Below are 21,109 nucleotides of genomic sequence, written 5' to 3' on the forward strand. Positions count from 1 at the left end.
ATATATATATATATATATATAAATATAAAAACTTTTACAGATCTATAGGAAGATGAGAGGTAATTTTAGAAATCAGCCTCTTTGAACTAATACAGCTATTGCCTGTATTTGGTAGACAAAGAATATGTTGTTCGTTATGTGCTTGACTGTTAATGTAATTCAGATTTTTGTATTATTATTGCATTTGTTGTATACCAGTCTCCATTTGTATATGTTTATCTGTAGGTACCCATAAGCATATCTGTTTTATTAGTTTGTTTCCTCCCTTGTAAAAAATGCTTGGAAAAATTGTCATTCTGAGCAAAAATTGTCATTCTGAGCAAAAAGCTTGAGATACTCATCCAGATGCCATGGTTCAGGCCAATCTCTTACTTGTGAGTCCAAAAATGCTCTTTAAGTAAATAGGTTTTTGAAAATCAGGTATGTGTGGCAACGACTCGAGTTTAGGTGGAGTAGTGTATGTGCTCTTTTGGTGAGCTTTCTCCATGACTTGACATTTGACTTGATAGAAAGAAATCTGTGATACTTGTTGAAAGTTATACAGATCCTTTGTCCAAAGTAGATTTGTATTTAAAATTGAGAACACTGTTCTCCATACAGTTATATGGACAGAGGCAATTTAAATTGACAGAAATGCTCTGAAAAGGTGTTTTGTTTTTGTTTTGCTTTGTTTTTGTTAAATATTTGCTTGGTGTCAGAGTCTTGATAACTTTGAGAGGAACCTTCAACATTTAGGGAAGTCAGATTTTATAGGTTTGTTGCTTTGTACAGCCTTGTTGCTAGCAGTGAAGAGGTAAATATATATATATGTATATATATATATATATATATAACTATTCTATTGCAAGGAATGTCAGGTTTTGGTTGGGTTTTATACTGTTTCTGTATTAAAATGAATTCTCATGCCTGCCACAGTTTCGTTTGCAACATTGCAAAATGAACTTAGCTTCCAATTTCATGGTCAAGTGGCTTTTCATAGTCATACCCCAACATGCTGCTGGGGTGCTCCGCTTGTATTAATGGCTTGCAACAAGCTGCTGGTTTCTCTCTCAACCACCACAGAGATGGGAGAGTCCTATCAATACAAAGCAAAGCACTCGTTACAACCATACTGTAATGCCTTCTCCACCAATTTGTTTTTTTTTCTGTGGGTGAAATATAGCATGCTGGAAAGGTCCCTTTTACAACTTTGTCCAATATAGTCCTCTAATATCAGTAAGGAGGCAGGTTTTAGCATGCAACCAGCGTGTCCCAACCCTACCTGAGAGGGTCAATACATAATTTTGTTCATCTTTTTCCTCTCTTCCAGTTCATCTCAATAATGTGCTCATCTCGAGCAGAGAGCCATATTTTTGCTTCATTTGTAAAATGTTCGTAGATCTGAGGACTTTTGTCCCCAGTTCCCAGGATGGTTATCCAGTCACTAGTCAGATTTGGTAAGATAATCCTGCTCCTTATTGGCCTTTGCATTTCACTCTAGTGAGGTCAATATTTCATGTGTTTCTCTCTGCTAACACTATTTCAGTGCATAAAACTGATGGAACTATTTCAGTACGTTTTTCAGTGATGATGTTTTCTTGGCTCTCCGTAGTATTTTTCCCCTTAGCTTTGATTTAAACTCTTTCTCATTTTTCTGAGCTATTTCTGGTTGCTGGACTTGGAATTATTCATGAACTTGAAGTTACGTGCACAGAGATTCTTTCCTCGACTGTTGTGTTTCTTAGGTAGATTACCTGATCAGCTCCATGATTTTTAAAGACAGGGTAAATATATACCTGTGTATGGACCACTGCAGCCAAAATAAATTAAACCCAGAGGCTTTCCTCTGAGTCTGCAGGGCAAACACAATATCCTGCCGAGCTCTAAGACATTTAATGCTAAAAAAGGAAGACAAAAAAAGGTGAAATCATAGCCATGAGAACCACACAGAAATACTCTGTGTATTTTAGCCAGCAACCCAGCATGCTTTATTCATGACTTTAAAGGAGCTGTGGGCATTTTTTCTCCTTTGGAGTATTCAGCTCTGAAACTCAAGTCTCTACTATGAGGGCCTAAACAGAAATTTCACCTCAGCCTGGGATCTGAACTAAGCATCACTTGAATTGATAAAAGAATTCCCACTGTAATGACAAACAGAGAAGACCATATGTAGCTACTTTTAGGTACTCAGAGGAGAAGTATTACTTTTAATTCCTGAACATGGATACAGGCTGTCTATTTAGAGAGTCCAGTCACTACTTTTTTTCTAGGCTGTTACTGAATTTATTTCTTTTTAAAATCAGATTTATGTTCATTATAAATGTGCCATTTGGTATAATTATTCTTCTCCTTTTGGCTGACTTCCAATCAACTTCTTTAAAGAACAAAAATAGATGTTCCATTTTCCCAAGAGAAGTAGTATAGAGTTTACAAGGGATTTTTATTTAATTTCTAGCTCTTTAAACTAGGTACCTCATTCCTTCTCTCATGACCAATTAAAGTAATTAAAAGCTTCATTTTTTATCTTCATGGTAATAGTGGTAAGATGGTACTATTATCTTTAGAAGGTTTAATGTTTCTAAAGCTGTTTCCTGGATGGGATTAGTTTTAATAAGATGGCTTGTCCCCCTCAGGTTTCTGAATAGTTTAAAGATGTGCCTTCTAAGGAGCACATTTTTAGTAAGATAAAGTAAAAATACTGGATATTCCTATTTACAGAAACTTCAGAAGATAAATGTGAGAAATTGATCAGCTTTTCAAACAGTCCCCTAAGAAATTAGAGGCATTTAAAATATGTCTTGCTGTTGTTTTGTATGTTTGTTTTTTGTTGTTGTAGTTGTTGTTTTTTATGGGCTTTGTTAAAATAGACAGCCTTTATCATTTAGCAATAGCTGTAGAAAGGCTGAACACTTACTCAGAGAGAACTTCCCACTGACTTCCATTGAGGGGCTTGTAGAGCAAGGTGCTGTTCTGTCTCAGTCCAAGTGGCCGCTAGCAAAATGTGAGCCACAAGTCTGTACATTTCCATTGACCACATCCTTTTCTTGGATTACTTTTATATTTTGCAGCTGAGTAGAATTTGCAGTTCAGTACTGTATAAGAGAGAAACCCCACTATGAAAATGTAATCGTTACCAGCTTCTCCAAGAAGACACTTTAACGAGTTGCAAGGCCATCATTGAAACAAAAGTAAAGAAAAAATGTTGTGAACCAGTTCTTCATTGTGATAAACTTAGGAGTTGAAGGTATATGGGCTTCGGCACATTTTTTTGTTGTTGAGTGGATTGAAGACTCACCTGAAGGAAGGTAGCTTCTCTGGCTTCCATAGTCCTGGCTTTCAAAAATAACTTAAGATATGATTAATGAGACTTATCTCTAGACTTGAGGAGTTAGGAGATGACTCAAAGATGGTTACGACTGCCTCTGTTGTGTAACAAGCCAAGCATCTGTACAGGAGCCCTGAGCTGTGCTGTGTAGTGCTATCTGCATGTGTTGAATCAGTTATTGGTGTTGCCATTGGGAGGTGGCCACTTGTAAGGTAGTGATCTCCAACACCACTGCAGCAGTTTTGCCTTGTAGCTTTTTTTTTTTTTCAGTGTTAGAGCGTTGAATTATAAGTAGGTCCTGTATGACTCATTCTCAGCATTCTCCTCTGAATTTTTTGGCGTTGAGAGATTCCATCTCCTTCTTGTGGACTTGTGGACTCTGCAAAGTACTTTCTAAGAAGCTTTAAAAAGTTGTATTTTTTAAATGCTAGTGGACACAGCTAAAGAGGCAGATAATTCCATCTTCTCAGCAGTTTCTTTTCAGTCTCAGAAGTTGCATGGATTGAGTGCCACTTTATCCAGCTCCTGACATGTTTGCGCTTAGAGGCAGCTCCATTCCAAGTTGCATGCACTGGTCTGGTGCTTTCCAAGAACCTGTTTCCATAATAGTTACTTAAAAAAAAAAAAAAAAAAAAAAAAAAAGGCCACATCTGTTCACTAGTGAATTTTTTAATAAGGAAGTTTGATCACAATATGAGGATGATGCCTCCCTTTTTGGAGCAGCCAAGTCTCCACCTATGTGTAGTGTCCAAACAGGCTATTGGGTTCTGTTTCTGTGTCCAGGCACCCAAGAGTTAGCTGCAGCACTGTTTATTGAACATAGTCCCAAATCTACATGCAATAAACACTTAAGGGATGGGGAAAGCAGTGAGTAATGAGAGCAATAAGGCAAACACAAAACAGCTGATATAAGTGAAATCCAACAATCCTTATTTTCTATAATTACAGGGCTTATAGGAAGCAATTATGTAGCTATTAATGACATAACCTGATAAAGTGCTGTTGTTGAAGTCTTTTGCACAATGTTAAAATACAGAAGATGCTTGGTGTTCTGAGAGATTTTCTATCATTAAAGATCTGTTTATAGTGATGCATGCAGTACAGTATAGTTTGCAGAGGCTAAAAAAAATGGCTTTCAGATTGCTATCAGCATGAATAATTAACATTTTACATCAAAGTGTGAGGAAGGCAAAAGCAGGGTCCTAAAGGGGCTGGACTTCTGAAGCTATTCATTGTGCTTCAGTTCCAGCAAGAGAAATATATGCAGTGAGACAGAGGGATCACAGCAGAGAGCACAGCTGTACCATGGTCTAATACCTGTGCTGAAATGGGCAAACCTAAGTGGTAAGAGATGATTCAGTTTGCCTATCCAATGGAGAGTGATACACACCTGGGGAGCAGTAATAATTGGCAGGGCTTTAGAAATGGGGAGTGCTACTTAGCATGCAAGGAAAAGCTACTGACAATCTTCATGGCTCATAAACCCACTGTGCCAACCAAATCAGTGGCATTGCGAATGCATATTTCCAGTGGGAGCTATTGTGAACTGAAGAGCTAATCGTCCCCGTCTGGGAAGACTGAATTTAGATGGCTGCATGCCATGCCTAGTCTTTCATTGGAAAAACAGACCTTTGAAAAGTTAGGGAAAGTTTAAATGGGTGATTCACATTGTAACGGGAGGGCTGCTGAAAATTAATTCCAGGTGCAAAGGGAAATTAAAGGGAAGTAACAGTACAGATGATAATAGAAGAGCATAAAATGAACCATTTTCCTGAAAGAAAAACTTTTTTTTTTTTTTTAATTGAAAGTGTTCCAATTCAGGTAAAGAGAAGACATAAGTGCTTTGCAATTAGAGTAGTCATTCAGGTTTTCTGACATGTCAAAAAGGCACACAGCCTTTCCACATAGTCCATTGAACAGAGCTTTTACAGTAAGGTCTGTACAATTTAAAGAGGGAGATTTTCGGGATGCAGAGTTCAAAGTAAACGTCATAACAGGAATTGGTTGGGAATTAATCTGCAGAATAAGGACTAGTTGGAAGTTGATTGGGAGTAAGGAATATTATATTTTTTGTTTGTTTGTTTGTTTGTTTTATATACTAGTATTGTCTGTAAATAAAATGGAATTTTCAGCCCATTGCAACTTTAGGGCCAAGATCATTTCCAGCCTGTTACTACAGATTTGCAAAAATATTACAGGAAACACAATTTAGACATTGGTGTTTCCTAAGAAGTCTTAAAAGATAACTTTGTGAAGTAAACAGCTTGTTAATCATGTGTCTGAATATGAAGAAAGAGTCTTCAAAAATGGTCTGAGAGAAAACCAAGTGTGACTACCAGTGAGGAAGGTAGTGTTAAAGGCCATGAATGAAATGTGTGGGCTTCAGCCTTCAGCTGTGAAATCACTGTGTACCTGAATGCAGAAATAGTTTTGTTTTGTTTTTGTTTTGTGTGTGTGTGTTTTTTTGTTTGTTCTGGAAAAATGGAGTCTGAGCCATGGTATATATCAGTGGCATTAATAGAGAATGTGATTCCCAAACACATGTGGGAATAACAAAACTGGTCTTTGCTTTCCAAGAAAATCTACTGCAATATGTTTTCTTTAAGAGGGCGTTTGATCTGCCTTCTACACTTCTCAAAGCCAAAAAGTAGGTGATGCCCATATTGTTTCTTACGGGACCTTCTGGAAATCAGAGTTCCACTAAAAGGTGTGGGAAACTCATAAGAGCATAGAGAACATGGCCAAGCTGCTCAGGCCTCTTTTTCCTGGGCTGTTACATCAGTTCCTTGAAGAACTGCTTTTTACATTACTCTTCCTTGACTTGTTGATTTTGACCATGTCTGCAATTTGTGCACTATATTGCAACCCACAAAACATCAAATGACTTTAACAAACAAAAACAAAACAAAAACAAACCCAATGCAAAATAAAATTAAAAAAAAAAACGGGGGGGGCGGGAAGGAAGAAGTTAGCTTTCAGGCTTTTTTTTTTTTTTAAGTCTTTTTAGTATATTTTAATCATGTTTGAAAAAAATATTTTAAATCACTTGGGTGCAAAATAGTTTTGGTTTGTGGTGCTTTTTAAAATTAAAATCACAAGTCTTGCTTAAGCCCTCCAATCTGTATATACTTCAAATGTCTTGAGGTTTATAGTAAAATCTAGAGAGCTGTTTCACAACCAAAGAGCCTGTAAAAAAGCTCTTACATTTAGCTTCCCTGTTGCTATTCCAGGATGACAACTGGGACAGAAGAAAGTAAGATGGGGAGCACATTGCCCTTTTGCTGTCAGTACAGGTCCCAGTGTCCTTCCATTTCTCTGCAAGATCTCTCAGATCCTGCAGAAGCAGCTCCTAAAAGCACAGAAAATCATCATCAATGTTAACCCACAAATGTCACATTTATGGCACGAGCCTAAAGATGAGACCTCAGCAGTGTGACTGCAGGCACCAATGGACACACCAGTTCCCGTTTCCAGGTCAGCAAACTTATGAGGCTGGGACTGCTTTTCTTACTGATGGCAAAAAAATGTTCAGGTCCAGGTTGGTTTATGTTCATGCAAGTACCACCTTTTTTGGGAACAGCAAGGGTGTGAAACCAGCCTACAGAGCCTGCTGTCAGCAGTGGGTGTCACAGCCCACAGCTAGTCAAGTCATTAGGAGCCAAAGAGACAGAAAAACGTGGCCAACATAAGGGAAAGATGCAGCAAAAAGCAAGGGTGCACAAATCTGGCTTTTACTTTTCTCATCGTGGTCTGTTTTTATTCTCAGCATATTAAAACTGTCATGGCTTTATGCTAACGTGGTTCATTCCTAGCCAGTGATTATTATGCTTTGAATTAGCAGAGCTCTTGAGGGTATTTTTCATGGGGAAGAAAACAACAAAAAAAAAAGTAATCCTTCTGAAAAATCGGAGTGAAGGGGGGGGGGGGGGGGGGGGGGAAGAACTGTTACTTGTATTAGCTCAGAGCCATGTGTGTTTGGAGAGGATGAAGGAGAAGGGCCATATAATCTCTTCATGGCTGATAGAGAGCCCAGCAGAGCTCCTGGAACAGCTCCATGTGAGACAAGATACCAAAATGCAAGGAAGAGCAGTCAGAATATGGAAATGGTTTTAACACTGTGTTTGACTTTTAATGAATTCCCCTTTGGGTAAATTTCTTTTGACACCAGTGTTAGTGCTGCCTGATGGAGAATCCATGCTAGTTTACCCTCAATGGGAGAAGCTTCCTGGGGGCAGTGAGAGCACAACTGGTATGTAACGTAGAGGATGCGCTTTACAAAAGAAGATTTTTAAGGGATATCAGTTCACCTGGGAATGGCCTCAGCAGTAGCAATTAGGATCAGCTCTCAAAGAACTGTGCAACTCTGAGGCTTAGTAACTGTAGGGAACCTTGGTAGCAGAAATGGTGTCTCAGTGAGGGGCACGGGAAAACGGGCAAGCAGCAAGAGGAATTTCGTTATAACCGTGGTTTTATGTAGCAGAAAGCCCAATTCAGCAGCAGTAGTGTGTCATTCCCAGTTTGTTCAACGGACCACTGATACACCCTCTATCCCTCGAGTAAGGCAGCAAAGACAGTACCAGCCCACTGCTTCTAGCAGCATCTCAAACAAGTCACAGCAGTGGCTCACAGCATGGTCTTGTGTGCTTTAACTAGAGGCATCTTAAAAAGAGGAGGTAGGAAAATGCATGGTCTCTTTGGATCTGCATATAGAGTAAGGTGATTTATATGTATCCCATGCAGGTCTTCAAAGCCCTGCTGCATGTTCCAGTGAAATCAGAAAGCACGAGGAAATATCTGATTTCTTCTTTTTATCCTCATGGCACGTTCAGCGTAACAAGGCAATTTCAGTTTTGATGCAGCACGTCCCAGCCTTTTATAGGACAGCACCTTGTAATGGATTCTCCATATGTGCAGGTGTTTCTCTGGGCAGTCAGACACAATGTGAAGAGCTGGAACAAAATGAAATGCTGTGACCAGGCTACCTTTTCTTTTTCCTCTGCTTTTAATTGAAAGAAAATTTTCTCAGAAATGTTTATTTCTCTCCATTGCCCCAGCGGATGATTGTTTTTTTAACCAGTTCCAGTGAAACAGTTTGAGACTCTGTATCTCATTGGCTAACAGCTTTTCACCAGAAACTTATAGGCAGCAGTATCTGGCAGTGATATTTTACAGGAAAAAGGAATGTGTTGCCAACGTTAAAAACACAACAAGAAGAACAAAATAAGCAACTTCTTGCAATAAAATGAGAGGCTCAAATAATATTTTAGTTTAGAGCTTTGGTAATAGGATTTCCTATGTGCTAGAGATATATCTGTAGTTGTTCCCATGAAAACCAACCTAAATTTGGCAAACTTAACGCCTTTGAAAAATTTCAATTGAGATGCTCAAGAATTTGCCAGCTCAAATCTCTGGTGGTTTAGCATGTGTGGAGTAGGGGTGTTCATCCCTTCACAGCTCTGCTCTTGTTGAGATTCCCAAACCTGCGCTCATGACTGAGGTTAATCCTTAAACAATACAGGTGTAATAAAAACACTAGGTTGCTGTCTTCAGAATGGGAGCAATGAAGATCTGTGTCCCATCTTTATGAGTCCAGATTGTCTTTGTGCGAACCACTCAGATCAGTTTTTCTGGCAGTGTTGCATTACAACGCAAGCCTGGGAAATGACAGAATAAAACAGAACAGTTCAGTTAGAAGGGACCTTCAAAAACCATCTAGTCCAAGTCCCTGACCACGTCAGGGCTAACCAAAAGTTAAAGCATGTCAATGAGGGCATTGTTCAAAGACCTCTTGAACACTGGTGGTCATGGGGCATCAACCACCAATCCAGGAACCTGTTCCAGTGTTTGACCACCCTTACAGTAGAGAGTCTTTTTCTGACAAATGGCCCCTTTGTGCTCTTCCTGCATATCCTGTCATCAGTACCGAGGGAGCAGAGACCAGCAGCTCCCTACAGATTCCTCTCCTCAGGGAGTTGCTGAGAGCCATGAGGTGGCATCTTAGTCTCCTCTTCTCTAGACTGGACAACCCAGGTGTCCTCGGCATCTCCATCCCAGGTGCAACACCTAGCATGTTCCTTTATTGCACTTCATGCTGATGATAATTTCCCAGTGCTCTAATCTCTCTAGAGCCCTCTGCAAGGCCTCTTATCCCTCCAGTCAGCCAACAGTACCCCCAGTTTAGTGTCATCAGTGAACTCAACAAGTTCAAGGTTGCTTTCCACTCCTGCATCCAGATAAATAAAAATGTTAAAGAGGACTAGATGTAGAATTGAGCCCTGGGAGACACTGGAGGTGACCATCCACCAGCCAGCTGTAGCCTCATTCACAATGACCTTCTGAGCTCTACCTTTGAGCCATCATCACCTGGCACAGCATGAACCTGTTTGTCTTACAGTTGGACAATTTGTCCAGAAGGATGCCATGAGGGGCCATATTAAAGGCCTTGCTAAAATCCAGAAAGATTACATCCACCACTACCTTTTCATCCACCAAGCAGATGACCTGTCCTAGAAGGAGATCAAATTATGAAGGCCAGACTTTCCCTTGACTGTGCCTGATAATAGTTTTATGCTTTAACTACCTTTCAATAACCCTCAGGACAATCTTCTCTATAACTTTTCCAGGAACTGAGGTTAGGGACTAAGAGGTCTGTAGTTTCCCAGGTCTTTTCTCATGGCTTTGTGTAGATGGAGAAAAAAAACAACTATATATATATATGTTTAATTTTTAAAAAGTCTCCTTCAAGATGACTGAATTATGCAGATGCTCTTCTTAGAGTCAGAGGCTGCATGTTTCAGCCCAGGGCTGGAAGAGCTTCTTGCAGCCCTGGCAGCTGTGGCATGGAGGGACCCTTTGACCCTACCTCCATGCTGCTGGTACCTTCCTACTGTTGGTGTTTTCTGTTGTCGTCCTAGCTTACCTCTGTCTGTGCCTCTCTCTAATCATCTGGATGTTAATTCCCAAACACGTTAGCATACATTTTCTCTGGAAACCTGAGGGGGAGACCATGCAATGTAATTGTGCCAAGTGGAAAAGGCTGCCCAGGGGGCTGTGGAGTCTCCTTCTCTGGACACATTCAAAACCCATCTGGACGCATTCCTGCGTGACATGATCTAGGTGTTCCTGTTCCGACAGGGGGATAGGACTAGATGATCTCTCAAGGTGCATTCCAATCCCTCACATTCTGTGATTCTCTGACTACCGCCAGACTTCTCTTGTTGTCAGGGGGAGGAAGAGTAACTTAAATTCTTCTAATTTGTTTGTTGGTTTGCTTGTTTATGTAAGTATTGAGACTACCATGATGTATTACAATGTAATGATTGCAGACATTTATTAATTTTTGTTATTAACAACAGAAGTTGTCACTGAGAAATAGAAGTTAATGCAAATTTCTCTTTCCATTGCAAGACAAGCTTGCAATATTTCACTTAAGCAGTATTTCATAATTTCTTTGGAGCTATCTCTTTCCAAGTCTCTATCACACACTTCCATGGGAATGACTGGTGGATGGACTGCCAGCTGTCTAGAGCAATGCAGAAAGATTTTCTGAGGACTGAATCTGATTATTAATACTGATCTTTACAGCACAGCATGGATTCCACTGAAAGGAAAAAAATATATCAAAATAATAAAGACTACATTTTTTCCCTTTTTTACTGTTCTCTATAACCATATAAAAATTTAACCATCTGTGTGGTTCTCTGATAATTTGTTAAAACACCTATTTCACCTCCTTTTTTTTCTTTTTTCCTTTTTTTTTTTTTTTTCATTTTCTTGTGGAAATGACAGCCGAGGAAGTGGAAAGACTGGCTGCAATGCGTTCAGATTCTCTAGTACCTGGGACTCACACGCCTCCGATCAGAAGAAGAAGCAAATTTGCCACTCTTGGAAGACTTTTTAAGCCATGGAAATGGAGGAAGAAGAAGAGTGAAAAATTTAAGCATACTTCTGCAGGTAATACTCTCAGTCAGGTTGGTCTGTTTATCTTGGACTGTTTGTTCAACAAGGTTGAAAACTGTTAATGCAGCCCCAATTTATACACGTTTTGAAGTTTGTAGCTTGGCTGGGAGAGATTTCTCTGATTTTAAGTAATTTTTAATTTCATTACCAGCCCTGTCTTTTTTTTTTTTAAAAAAAAAAAAAAGAATGCAACCTCTCATGCATTACAATTAAACCAGTAGCTCGCCAAAGCTGTATTTTCAGGTTTTGCTGTTATAGCTAGAGGGTAACCCAGAAGAAATCTCATACATTGATTTAGCAAATTGTGGGTAAAAGAAGTGGTAGCATGAAAAGACAAGCCAAGTGGAGGATATAGCTACACTCAAACTCTGTAAGTGCTAACAAGGGAGCAAGAAAAATAGATGGCAAAGGAGTTGACATTCTGTTGAGTAAATTGCATAACCATAAATTGTTTTTTCCCTTGGGCTAAAAAGATGTGTCACTTGTTTCCTGAGAAAAACAAATCTGTCCTCCTGCCACATCCCTTCTCCCGCCACTGTATTTAATGCTCCTGGAATTTTGTACCTGGTGTGTTTGGTTTCAAGTTCCATTACTTTTTTAGAAGAGTTCTTTTCTTTTCTTTGCTCTTCCATGATGCCTAGTAATTAGCATGCGTGTTTCTGCAAGTTTCAAGTCTGGATTGTCCGTGAGAAAAGATGAATTTTCTTCTGATTTCTTACTGTTCTCACCGGAGCTAGAAACAAAACAGTGACAAAAGAGTCTTGGTTTACAACTCAGTTCCTCTCTGACCTGTTTATGTACAGTAGAAGCTTTCAGGCAGGACTGGAGTGTAGTTTTTGACACCCTTAAGCCTGTACTCATGAAAATGGACCATAATCACACAAGAAGTCTCATGTCGTTAAGTGCAAATTCATGTGCAAATTTAAATGTGGAATAAGAGTTTGCAGTTCATTCAGACTTAAAGGTGCTCTTTATGTATGGTGTTTAAACTGCTCCCTGATTTTTCAGGCAAAAAATAATGAACTGGAATAGATAGCTATTTTACTCTGAGTGGTGATCATATTTTTGACTTGACAGCTGCGAAGGTATTGTTGCTAAAATGATATGCAAAACAAGTGGCTTGTCTTTCATATTCTGTATCAGTCATAACTGTAGTGTGGCCTAGCAGGATTTCCATGAAAACCATAGTGCTCATAGGAGCATTGGATATGTGGATGCTTTTGTCACAACCAGTTTGAAGCTAGTTTTGCAGCATTCTGGACTGGCTGGTTACAGCTAGTAGCATAATCACAGCAGTACAGGACATACCACAGGCTGCAAAAGCCTCCCTAGTATTTGTTTGTATGGTTTATCTAATTCCAGGAGCTGGGGCTGAGCTATATACATGTACTGCTGTGCTTAGACCAATTAGTTTGAATCTGGCTTGAACATGTCTGCCTGGTCTGCTCTGGGCACTGCAATAGCTGGTATGTAGATTTTCCCCAATTACCAAAACATGTGGAAAGTATACAGTGATTAAAACCAGAGTAAAAACACGTATTTCCTTTTCTCAGAGCAGAAGGAAGCTTTACCAGACAAGCCAGCATATTTCCTCCCCTGAAAAGAGGGATTTCAGTGTCTGAAGAACTAAATTAAAAGAAGGGTATCCAGTTTGTTGATTGAGGTACAGAGTTTGATCTTAGATGAATCCAAAACCTTTTCTTTTTCTTCCCCCTCCTCTCCTCTCCATTTTTTTTAATTAAAAAAAAATAAATCCATTTCTAGTAAGCCAACAGTATCCTGCAGCTGCTCTGCAAAATTGCTATTCTTGTCAGCTCCCCTACTAATAACTGCAGCAAAATTTACACAGATGTCAAATTTGCTGAGCACCCCGCAGGAGGCACAGGGAGATATGTGCTTCTGGACCATACCGGAGCTGGGGACTCCACAGTTTCTGCAGCCCTGGGGAACAGAAATCCAGCAGGATCCTGTGAGACCCCTTTCTGTCAATTCAGCAGCATTGGTTGAACCTAATATGTGTAATACAAAAGATTTTTCACCCACAAAACTAGCATTTTTCAACACATTTTTCCATGAGCTCCAGTCTAATACCTCTGATCTCACTGAGAAGATATAATTATTTTTTACAATAAATTTTACAAAGGACAAGTTTATGAGATGGCATAATTGGAACCAGCATGAAAATTCCTAATACAGGCTTATTTTCTTCTAGTGCACCAATAACTACGATGCTTGGGAAAAAAAAAAAATCTGATTAAGTGTTGTGCAGGAATGCATCCAAGCTTTCCTACCTGTATAGAACATCAGTAATTATTAAAAATAAATACTAATATAAGTATTTTATTAACCTCTTATTTGCTGCAACAGTAGATTTAATTATGTTAAATGTTGAAAGTAAGGTCAAAACACATGACCTTACCTGTTGAAAGTTCCTTTGAAATTAATGTTTGTTTGTTTTTTAAATTTATTTTTTTTTCCTGGGAGAAAACTAGAAGCAAGAGAGAGTCAGGCTGATATTTAAAGTTGAAAGGTTGCCCTTTCTTGAGATTTCCAAGTTCTAATGTCTTACATCCGTATCTTTATCAGACTAAAAGCTTTGTGCTAAGGAATATTTATTCAGAGCTGAATGCTTTAAAATACAGTCCTGTATTCAGTGAGCAAAAAAACCTTTTGAGTAATAAGAAAAGTTTTCTGACACCTGATAATTGCATAAGATGAGGTAGAAGACCTGTAGTTTGGCTGTTAGAGGACCTTAACATTATGCTTATTATATATGGTTCCCTGCAGCATATCGTTGCTCAGATTGTAATGTTTGAATGTTATATTTGAACAAGTCCTCCATCTTCATTAGTGCATTGTCACTGACAAGCAGAAGATTAAAGGGTGCTTCATACACTTTTACACATCATACACAGCTTTATCTGCTACTACCATGTGTTGGTTTTGATATCCTTGTAGTAACTATGCAGAAAGGTTTATAATCTGATATTGCCTTGGTGCTGACTTAGTCATGAAGCTGCAAGTCATGGTTTTTGACACAGACATTAATGCCATTTACCTTACAGTTGGTCAGTCTGTGAGCATCACTGTTAGGCTTTTTGCAGTGACAAGAGCAGGCAGAAAAGATCACACTCTGTGAGAGTCTATTGTTGGAGATGGTAAACATCAGGTGAGACCAGCTCTGGGGCTTGATTTAAGCAACTTCATCGTAGAAGGAAGGGATGCCATCCAAAGGTACCTGGACAAGGTTGAGAATTAGGTCCTTGTGAACCTAATGAGGTTCAACAAGGCCAAGTGGAAGGTGCTGCATCTGGATCAGGGCAATCCGAGGCAGGAACACAAACAGGAGAATAACACAGTGAGAGCAGCCCTGCAGAGAAGAACTTGGGGGTTCTGGTGGACAAGAAGCTCAACATGAGCCACCAGTGCATGCTTTCAGCCCAGAAGGCCAACTGCATCCTGGGCTGCATCAAGAGAGGAGTGGCCAGCAGGTCAATGGAGGTGATTGTGCCCCTCTACAATTTTATCTTGCACAGAAAGTGTGGAGACCTTTATTACCATGGCGGGTCTGAGGGTCCCATATATAAATGAGCAAATATGATAAAGTTTTAGGAGCACAGTCAAGCTGGTAGTATTATATTACTTGAGGAGGCTGTTTCTTTTAATTGTTGTGGAGCAGTCTTATGACAGAAGCCAGGAAAAAACAGTGTTGTTTTTTTTTTGCCTGAGCACTTAGCTGGATGCAGCTGAGATGGCTCCAGCAGGCTGCACAATGTTTTTAAAGCCACATCAGGCTTTCTGATAATCAGCAAGGCATATAGCAGGAAGGAAAGCTGACTGTCTCCTCAACTAGACCTTTGTCATCATTTTTCATACCTTGATCTTGCTTTTCTTGCCTTGATATGAATTTGAAAACAGTTTTTTGAGTGTACTGGTGTTTTATGGCACCGCTGTACATGTGCTAGTGAAATGTAATTTCTTGGCTGTTTGGGAGGAGGAAGTATACATTGTCTTCTGAAAAAAAGAAGCTAGAGGGAAGATAGGTTCTGGAATTATTTGAAATGTTATTGAAGATTTTTTATCCTTGTATTCATCAAGAACCAACTGCTTGCAACCTTACAGAAAAAAATAAAAATAAATATATATATATATATTCTAGCTACTTGCAGAAGTCAAGATAAGGAAAAATGCCTTGTTTTCCCATTTCAGATGTCTGATGACCTTTATTTTAAAGAACTGGTGCCTTCTTCTTCCCCCATCCATGCTCCCTGGGTTGCTCTGAGTTGCGGCGCAGAGGCAGAGGAAAGAAGCAGCTTGTAGTTTGTACCTGAAGGAAACTGATTGGGCTGAGAAATGGGAAGCAGGAGATGATGAGAAATTAAGAGGTCTGAAGAAAGCTCAGTAGTAAGTAGAAGAGACGAGGGAGTCACAACATTTGGGTTAGGTACACAGGCACATCCTGAATAGATAGCAGAGAAAGTCTAGTGTCTGAACAAAGCTTTACAGCAGCTTTTTTGCTAAGTGGAGGGTTGTCTCAAATAATCAGCAATACTAACATGAGAAAAGGAAATCTGCTAAACGCAGCTATTCTACTCCCTCTAGGTACTTCAAAACCTCCTTTACTTGTGTCCCAGATCCTTCTTGTAGAAATAATTAAAACTATTTCCACAGGGCAGTGAGGATCACTGCTCAAGTGCAGCAGCTCCCATCCTCAAAGCCTGTGGGTGAGCTAGTGAGCCGTGCCCTACTCTGTGGCCAGAGACAGATATGGTAGTGGCTTCCCAGCCTTGGGCTTGGGGTGGCCTCCTGAAGGGGGGAGTCTGGCTCCTGCTCCATTTAAAGCCTTGTTTGTTTAGTGTAAGATTGTAGAGATTGGTGTTCACCTGTTGCAAGGTGTAGGACTAGGGAGTTTATAGAAATAAAGACTGGGACTAAACAAAGTAGATCAGAATATCAGGAGAGTCAAGATGAAAATCAGCATGAGCCAGAAATGATCAGTTGGACTGGGGAAGTTTGGGCTGAGAAACTGGGACTTTCAGGGCAAGTGGGTGGACTGCCCTGCTACCCAAGGACCTTAAAACTCCGTTAATACTTGTCTGTACAGAGGATGACACTCTTGCTATCAGTTGCTCTGCTGAATAGCTGAGGTCTGTGCACTGGATTTAAAGACTGAAGCCCGGTAATGTAGACAGTGCCGCAAAATGGAGCATCTGGATTTTTTCAGCTTGTTTGTTTAGGAGGGCATGCAAATTCTTCCAGTTACTTTACTATCAGTCTTGCTCAAACTGCTAAAAGAAAATGAAGCGTGCCAAAACTAAATACTAAATTCACTCATGCAACCTTTAGCTTCCCCACTCTCAGATATATATTAAAACAGTCATTTGTTTTATACTCAAATGCTTTTTTTTTTTTTTTTTTTTTTTTTTCTCCATGCTAAGCCTTATTGCTCTGTTTTTTCCAACAAGGGTTTTTATAAAAGCGCTATGTAAAAGTTCATATGGCAATGTGTTTATGTAAGTTAAATCTCCCAGTCAGCAGAGGGACTGTTTAAATTTAGTAACACTTAGAGGCTTGGGCTTTCGATGTTTCTAATTAATACAAGAAAACAAAATGTGATAAATCTGCGCAATTAGATGAACTGTTATTCATAAACGATCCCCATATCATTTTAATTCCTATGGCTGATGATTTCTAACCACAATAGGTAAATATTTTGAACTTTCCAGAATATTCCAAGCAGCAGAAATATGATGTTTTGTTGCCAGTGCTGCCCTTAAACAATCCTGCTCCCTTCTGTTTGTAAATGATTGCCTCTTGTGCTTCCAGATGCAAAACACTGAATGTCAAGTGAGGCATGTTATTCAGATGATAGGCTTGGATGGGAAACCATGGGAGAAGTGTGGGGGCCTGAAGACCTGCATCCCCTTCACCCCTTCGCCCTCTGCTCTTACCTCATCTCCCATTGCCTCCCCGCTCTGCCTGTCCTTTTAGGCAGCTGATCTGGATGTGAACTTTGAGTCGGTTTGTCCAGGTGTCTGTTGGGCTTTTGACATCTCTCCACAAAGGTCATTCTCCCTATTTCTAGACTGTGAAAGCAGTATTTTTGTTTGCATCATTAGCTAACAAGGACAACTGTGTTGTAAGACACTTTGTGACAGGAAAATATTTGTTTTTTAAGTGCTGAAATATTACTTTGCTTCCCCTCAGGGTCTGAGTAAACAATTAAAACCTATTTTAAATTTCTATTTCTGCATTGTTCCAAAATTGCACGTTTTATGTATTCTTAACTTTTAAAGTGGAAAAAAGAAACAATATCCTAGGTCTAAAGGCTTTAGAAGGTTCATGGCTCTCTAAAGGCTTACGGCTTCTCTTTGCCTGCACTAGCATTTCTTTACTGCCTTTTGAGAAGCTGCCCAGAAGTTGCACCAGAATTCATTCAAAACTATAGGCAACTTTTAAAAATTCAACTTTCTGCCCTTCCGTAAAGTGAGCAAAAACTAGCTCGTGCATCTGCTTAGTGCTGCCAAACCGAAGATCCACAGAGATTTTGAAACCCAATGGTCATTTCCAAACCTTCAATTAGCTCAAAGCATAAGCGCTTCATAGCAAGGGAAAGCCTGAGTGACACTTGCTTCTTTATTGCTGGAATTATAAATTATCCATGTTTTTAGATTCAGCATTTTAAACGCATTGAAAGAACGCAAATGCACATTTATGTTCAGAAGATGTGGCTATGGTTTGCACAAAGAAGGCAGTTACAGAAGTTGTCTGTTTTTAGACTTGAATTGCAAAAAGGAAGCTTCCATCAAAAATGGGGAATATAATCACTCCCCCAAGAGTGTTTATTCCACTGCAGAGCAGGATTTATGTGTCTTCTCGAGGGCTGCTGCATAACATTTCCAGGTTTTAAGAAGTGGACATTGCTTAGCTGGACTGAAAATGGCTTTTGGGATGGTTGGAGTCCCACACCAGCTCTGCGTAGAGCTTTAATGGAATGTTTGAGACAAGGCCCTTAAATGTGTCCCATCTTACAGGAAAGGGATGTTTAATGAAGCCCTTTGGTTTTTATGCTAATTACATTTCCAGCTGCTGTGAAGATTATATGAGGCTGCCCAAACAGTAATACTGCGACATAACTCTACAACAATTCATTCCTTTTAAAATGATATAATACCACCATTAACCTATTAGAGAATTTACTGCAAATTTTGAGGATTGAAGAAGAGATGCTGTTAATAGCATAAGCTTCTCGTTATGTGGATTAGAGAATGACCTGAACTGGAGATGGTTTCAGAAGTGTTTTACTGACAAATCAGCAATAATAGAATATCTGGTTTGGGGGAGGGAGAACAAGCGTGTTTGGAAGAAGCTTATTCTTGTGTAAAAAATTGTTGTATATCTTTACCCGCTATTGCCGTGACTCATGAATCTTCATCATGAGTCTTCATCAAACTGGGTCCTTAATGATTATTTTAGAAAGTTTTCATTTAATAATAAATACATTATTAGCTTATTTTTATTTTTAGATTTCATTTGAAGTGTGGAAATTAATGACCGTTTCTCAGGCTGCTGGCTTTTGTTCTTCAGGTTTTTAATGCCATTTTTAACAATGTGTAGGAGAACAGCAACATTTTACAGTGAAATAGAGCTACAAGGCATTCAGTCTGCGATGTGATCAAAGACTGAAGAACAGTGGTGAATTACAGAATCACAGAATCACAGAATTTCTAGGTTGGAAGAGACCTCAAGATCATCGAGTCCAACCTCTAACCTAACACTAACAGTCCCCACTAAACCATATCCCTAAGCTCTACATCTAAACGTCTTTTGAAGACTTCCAGGGATGGTGACTCCACCACTTCCCTGGGCAGCCTGTTCCAGTGTCTAACAACCCTTTCAGTAAAGAAGTTCTTCCTAACATCCAACCTAAAACTCCCCTGGTGCAACTTTAGCCCATTCCCCCTCGTCCTGTCACCAGGCACGTGGGAGAACAGGCCAACCCCCACCTCTCTACAGCCTCCTTTAAGGTATCTGTAGAGAGCGATAAGGTCGCCCCTGAGCCTCCTCTTCTCCAGGCTGAACAAGCCCAGCTCCTTCAGCCGCTCCTCGTAGGACTTGTTCTCCAAGCCCCTCACCAGCTTCGTCACCCTTCTTTGGACCCGCTCAAGCACCTCGATGTCCTTCTTGTAGCGAGGGGCCCAAAACTGAACACAGTACTCGAGGTGCGGCCTCACCAGCACCGAGTACAGGGGGACGATCACCTCCCTAGCCCTGCTGGTCACACTGTTTCTGAGACAAGCCAGGATGCCGTTGGCCTTCTTGGCCACCTGAGCACACTGCTGGCTCATATTCAGCCGACTGTCCACCATCACTCCCAGGTCCTTCTCTGCCTGGCAGCTCTCCAACCACTCATCTCCCAGCCTGTAGCTCTGCTTGGGGTTATTGCGCCCCAGGTGCAGGACCCGGCACTTGGCCTTGTTGAACTTCATGCAGTTGACCTCAGCCCATCGGTGCAGCCTATCCAGATCCTCCTGCAGAGCTTTCCTACCCTTGAGCAGATCGACACATGCGCATAGATTGGTGTCATCTGCAAACTTACTGAGGGTGCACTCAATGCCCTCGTCCAGATCATTGATGAAGATGTTAAAGAGGACCGGCCCCAGCACTGAGCCCTGGGGGACGCCACTAGTGACTGGCCTCCAACTGGACTTGACTCCATTTACCACAACTCTTTGGGCCCGGCTATCCAGCCAGTTTCTAACCCAACGAAGCGTGTGCCAGTCCAAGCCAAGAGCAGCCAGTTTCTTGAGGAGAGTGCTGTGGGAAACGGTGTCAAAAGCCTTGCTGAAGTCAAGGTAGACCACATCCACAGCCTTTCCTTCGTCCACCCAGCGCGTCGCTTTGTCATAGAAGGAGATCAGGTTCGTCAAGCAGGACCTGCCTTCCATAAACCCATGCTGACTGGGCCTGATCGCCTGCTTGCCCTTCAAGTGCCGCATGATGACTCCCAAGAGGATCTGCTCCATGAGCTTCCCTGGTACTGAGGTCAAACTGACAGGCCTGTAGTTCCCCGGGTCAGCCCTCCCGCCCTTCTTGTAGATGGGCGTCACATTCGCTAGCTGCCAGTCAACTGGGACCTCCCCCGATAGCCAGGACTGCTGATAAATGATGGATAGGGGCTTGGCCAGCTCCTCTGCCAGTTCTCTCAGTACCCTTGGGTGGATCCCATCCGGCCCCATCGACTTGTGCACATCCAAGTGCCGTAGCAGGTCACCAACCAGTTCTTCGTGGATGGTGAGGGCCACATCCTGCTCCCCATCCCCTTCCACCAGCTCAGGGTACTGGGTATCCAGAGAACAACCGGTATTGCCGCTAAAGACTGAGGCAAAGAAGGCATTGAGCACCTCTGCCTTTTCCTCATCTCTTGTAACTAAGTTTCCCCCCACATCCAGTAAAGGATGGAGATTCTCCTTAGTCCTCCTTTTTGTGTTGATGTATTTATAAAAGCGTTTTTTGTTCTCTTTAACGGCAGTAGCCAGATTGAGCTCCAGATGAGCTTTGGCCTTCCTAATTTTGTCCCTGCAGAGCCTCGCTACATCCTTATAGTCCTCCCTAGTGGCCTGCCCACTTTTCCAAAGATTATAAACCCTCTTTTTTCTCCTAAGCTCAAGCCACAGTTCTCTGTTGAGCCAGGCTGGTCTTCTTCCCCGCTGGCTCATCTTTGGGCACATGGGAACAGACCACTCCTGCGCCATTAGGATTTGCCTCTTGAAGAGCGCCCAGCCTTCCTGGACCCCTCTGCCCTTCAGAACCGCCTCCCAAGGGATTCCACCAACTAGTGTCCTG

General features: G+C 40.9%; 1 protein-coding gene across 7 annotated transcripts in view; it reads left to right on the forward strand.

The window, feature by feature from the left end:
* The window catches only part of PHACTR1 (phosphatase and actin regulator 1), a 326,124-nt gene that overhangs the window by 172,331 nt on the left and 132,684 nt on the right, over nucleotides 1-21,109 (forward strand). For all 7 annotated transcript variants that reach the window (XM_038174412.2, XM_038174411.2, XM_038174416.2 and 4 more), the window contains one exon: nucleotides 11,093-11,257. In XM_038174412.2, coding sequence (XP_038030340.1) covers nucleotides 11,093-11,257 — 165 coding nt within the window. The remainder of the gene's footprint in view (nucleotides 1-11,092; nucleotides 11,258-21,109) is intronic.

The sequence above is a fragment of the Anas platyrhynchos genome, chromosome 2, assembly GCF_047663525.1.
Source record: "Anas platyrhynchos isolate ZD024472 breed Pekin duck chromosome 2, IASCAAS_PekinDuck_T2T, whole genome shotgun sequence".
Taxonomy (NCBI): Eukaryota; Metazoa; Chordata; class Aves; order Anseriformes; family Anatidae; genus Anas; species Anas platyrhynchos.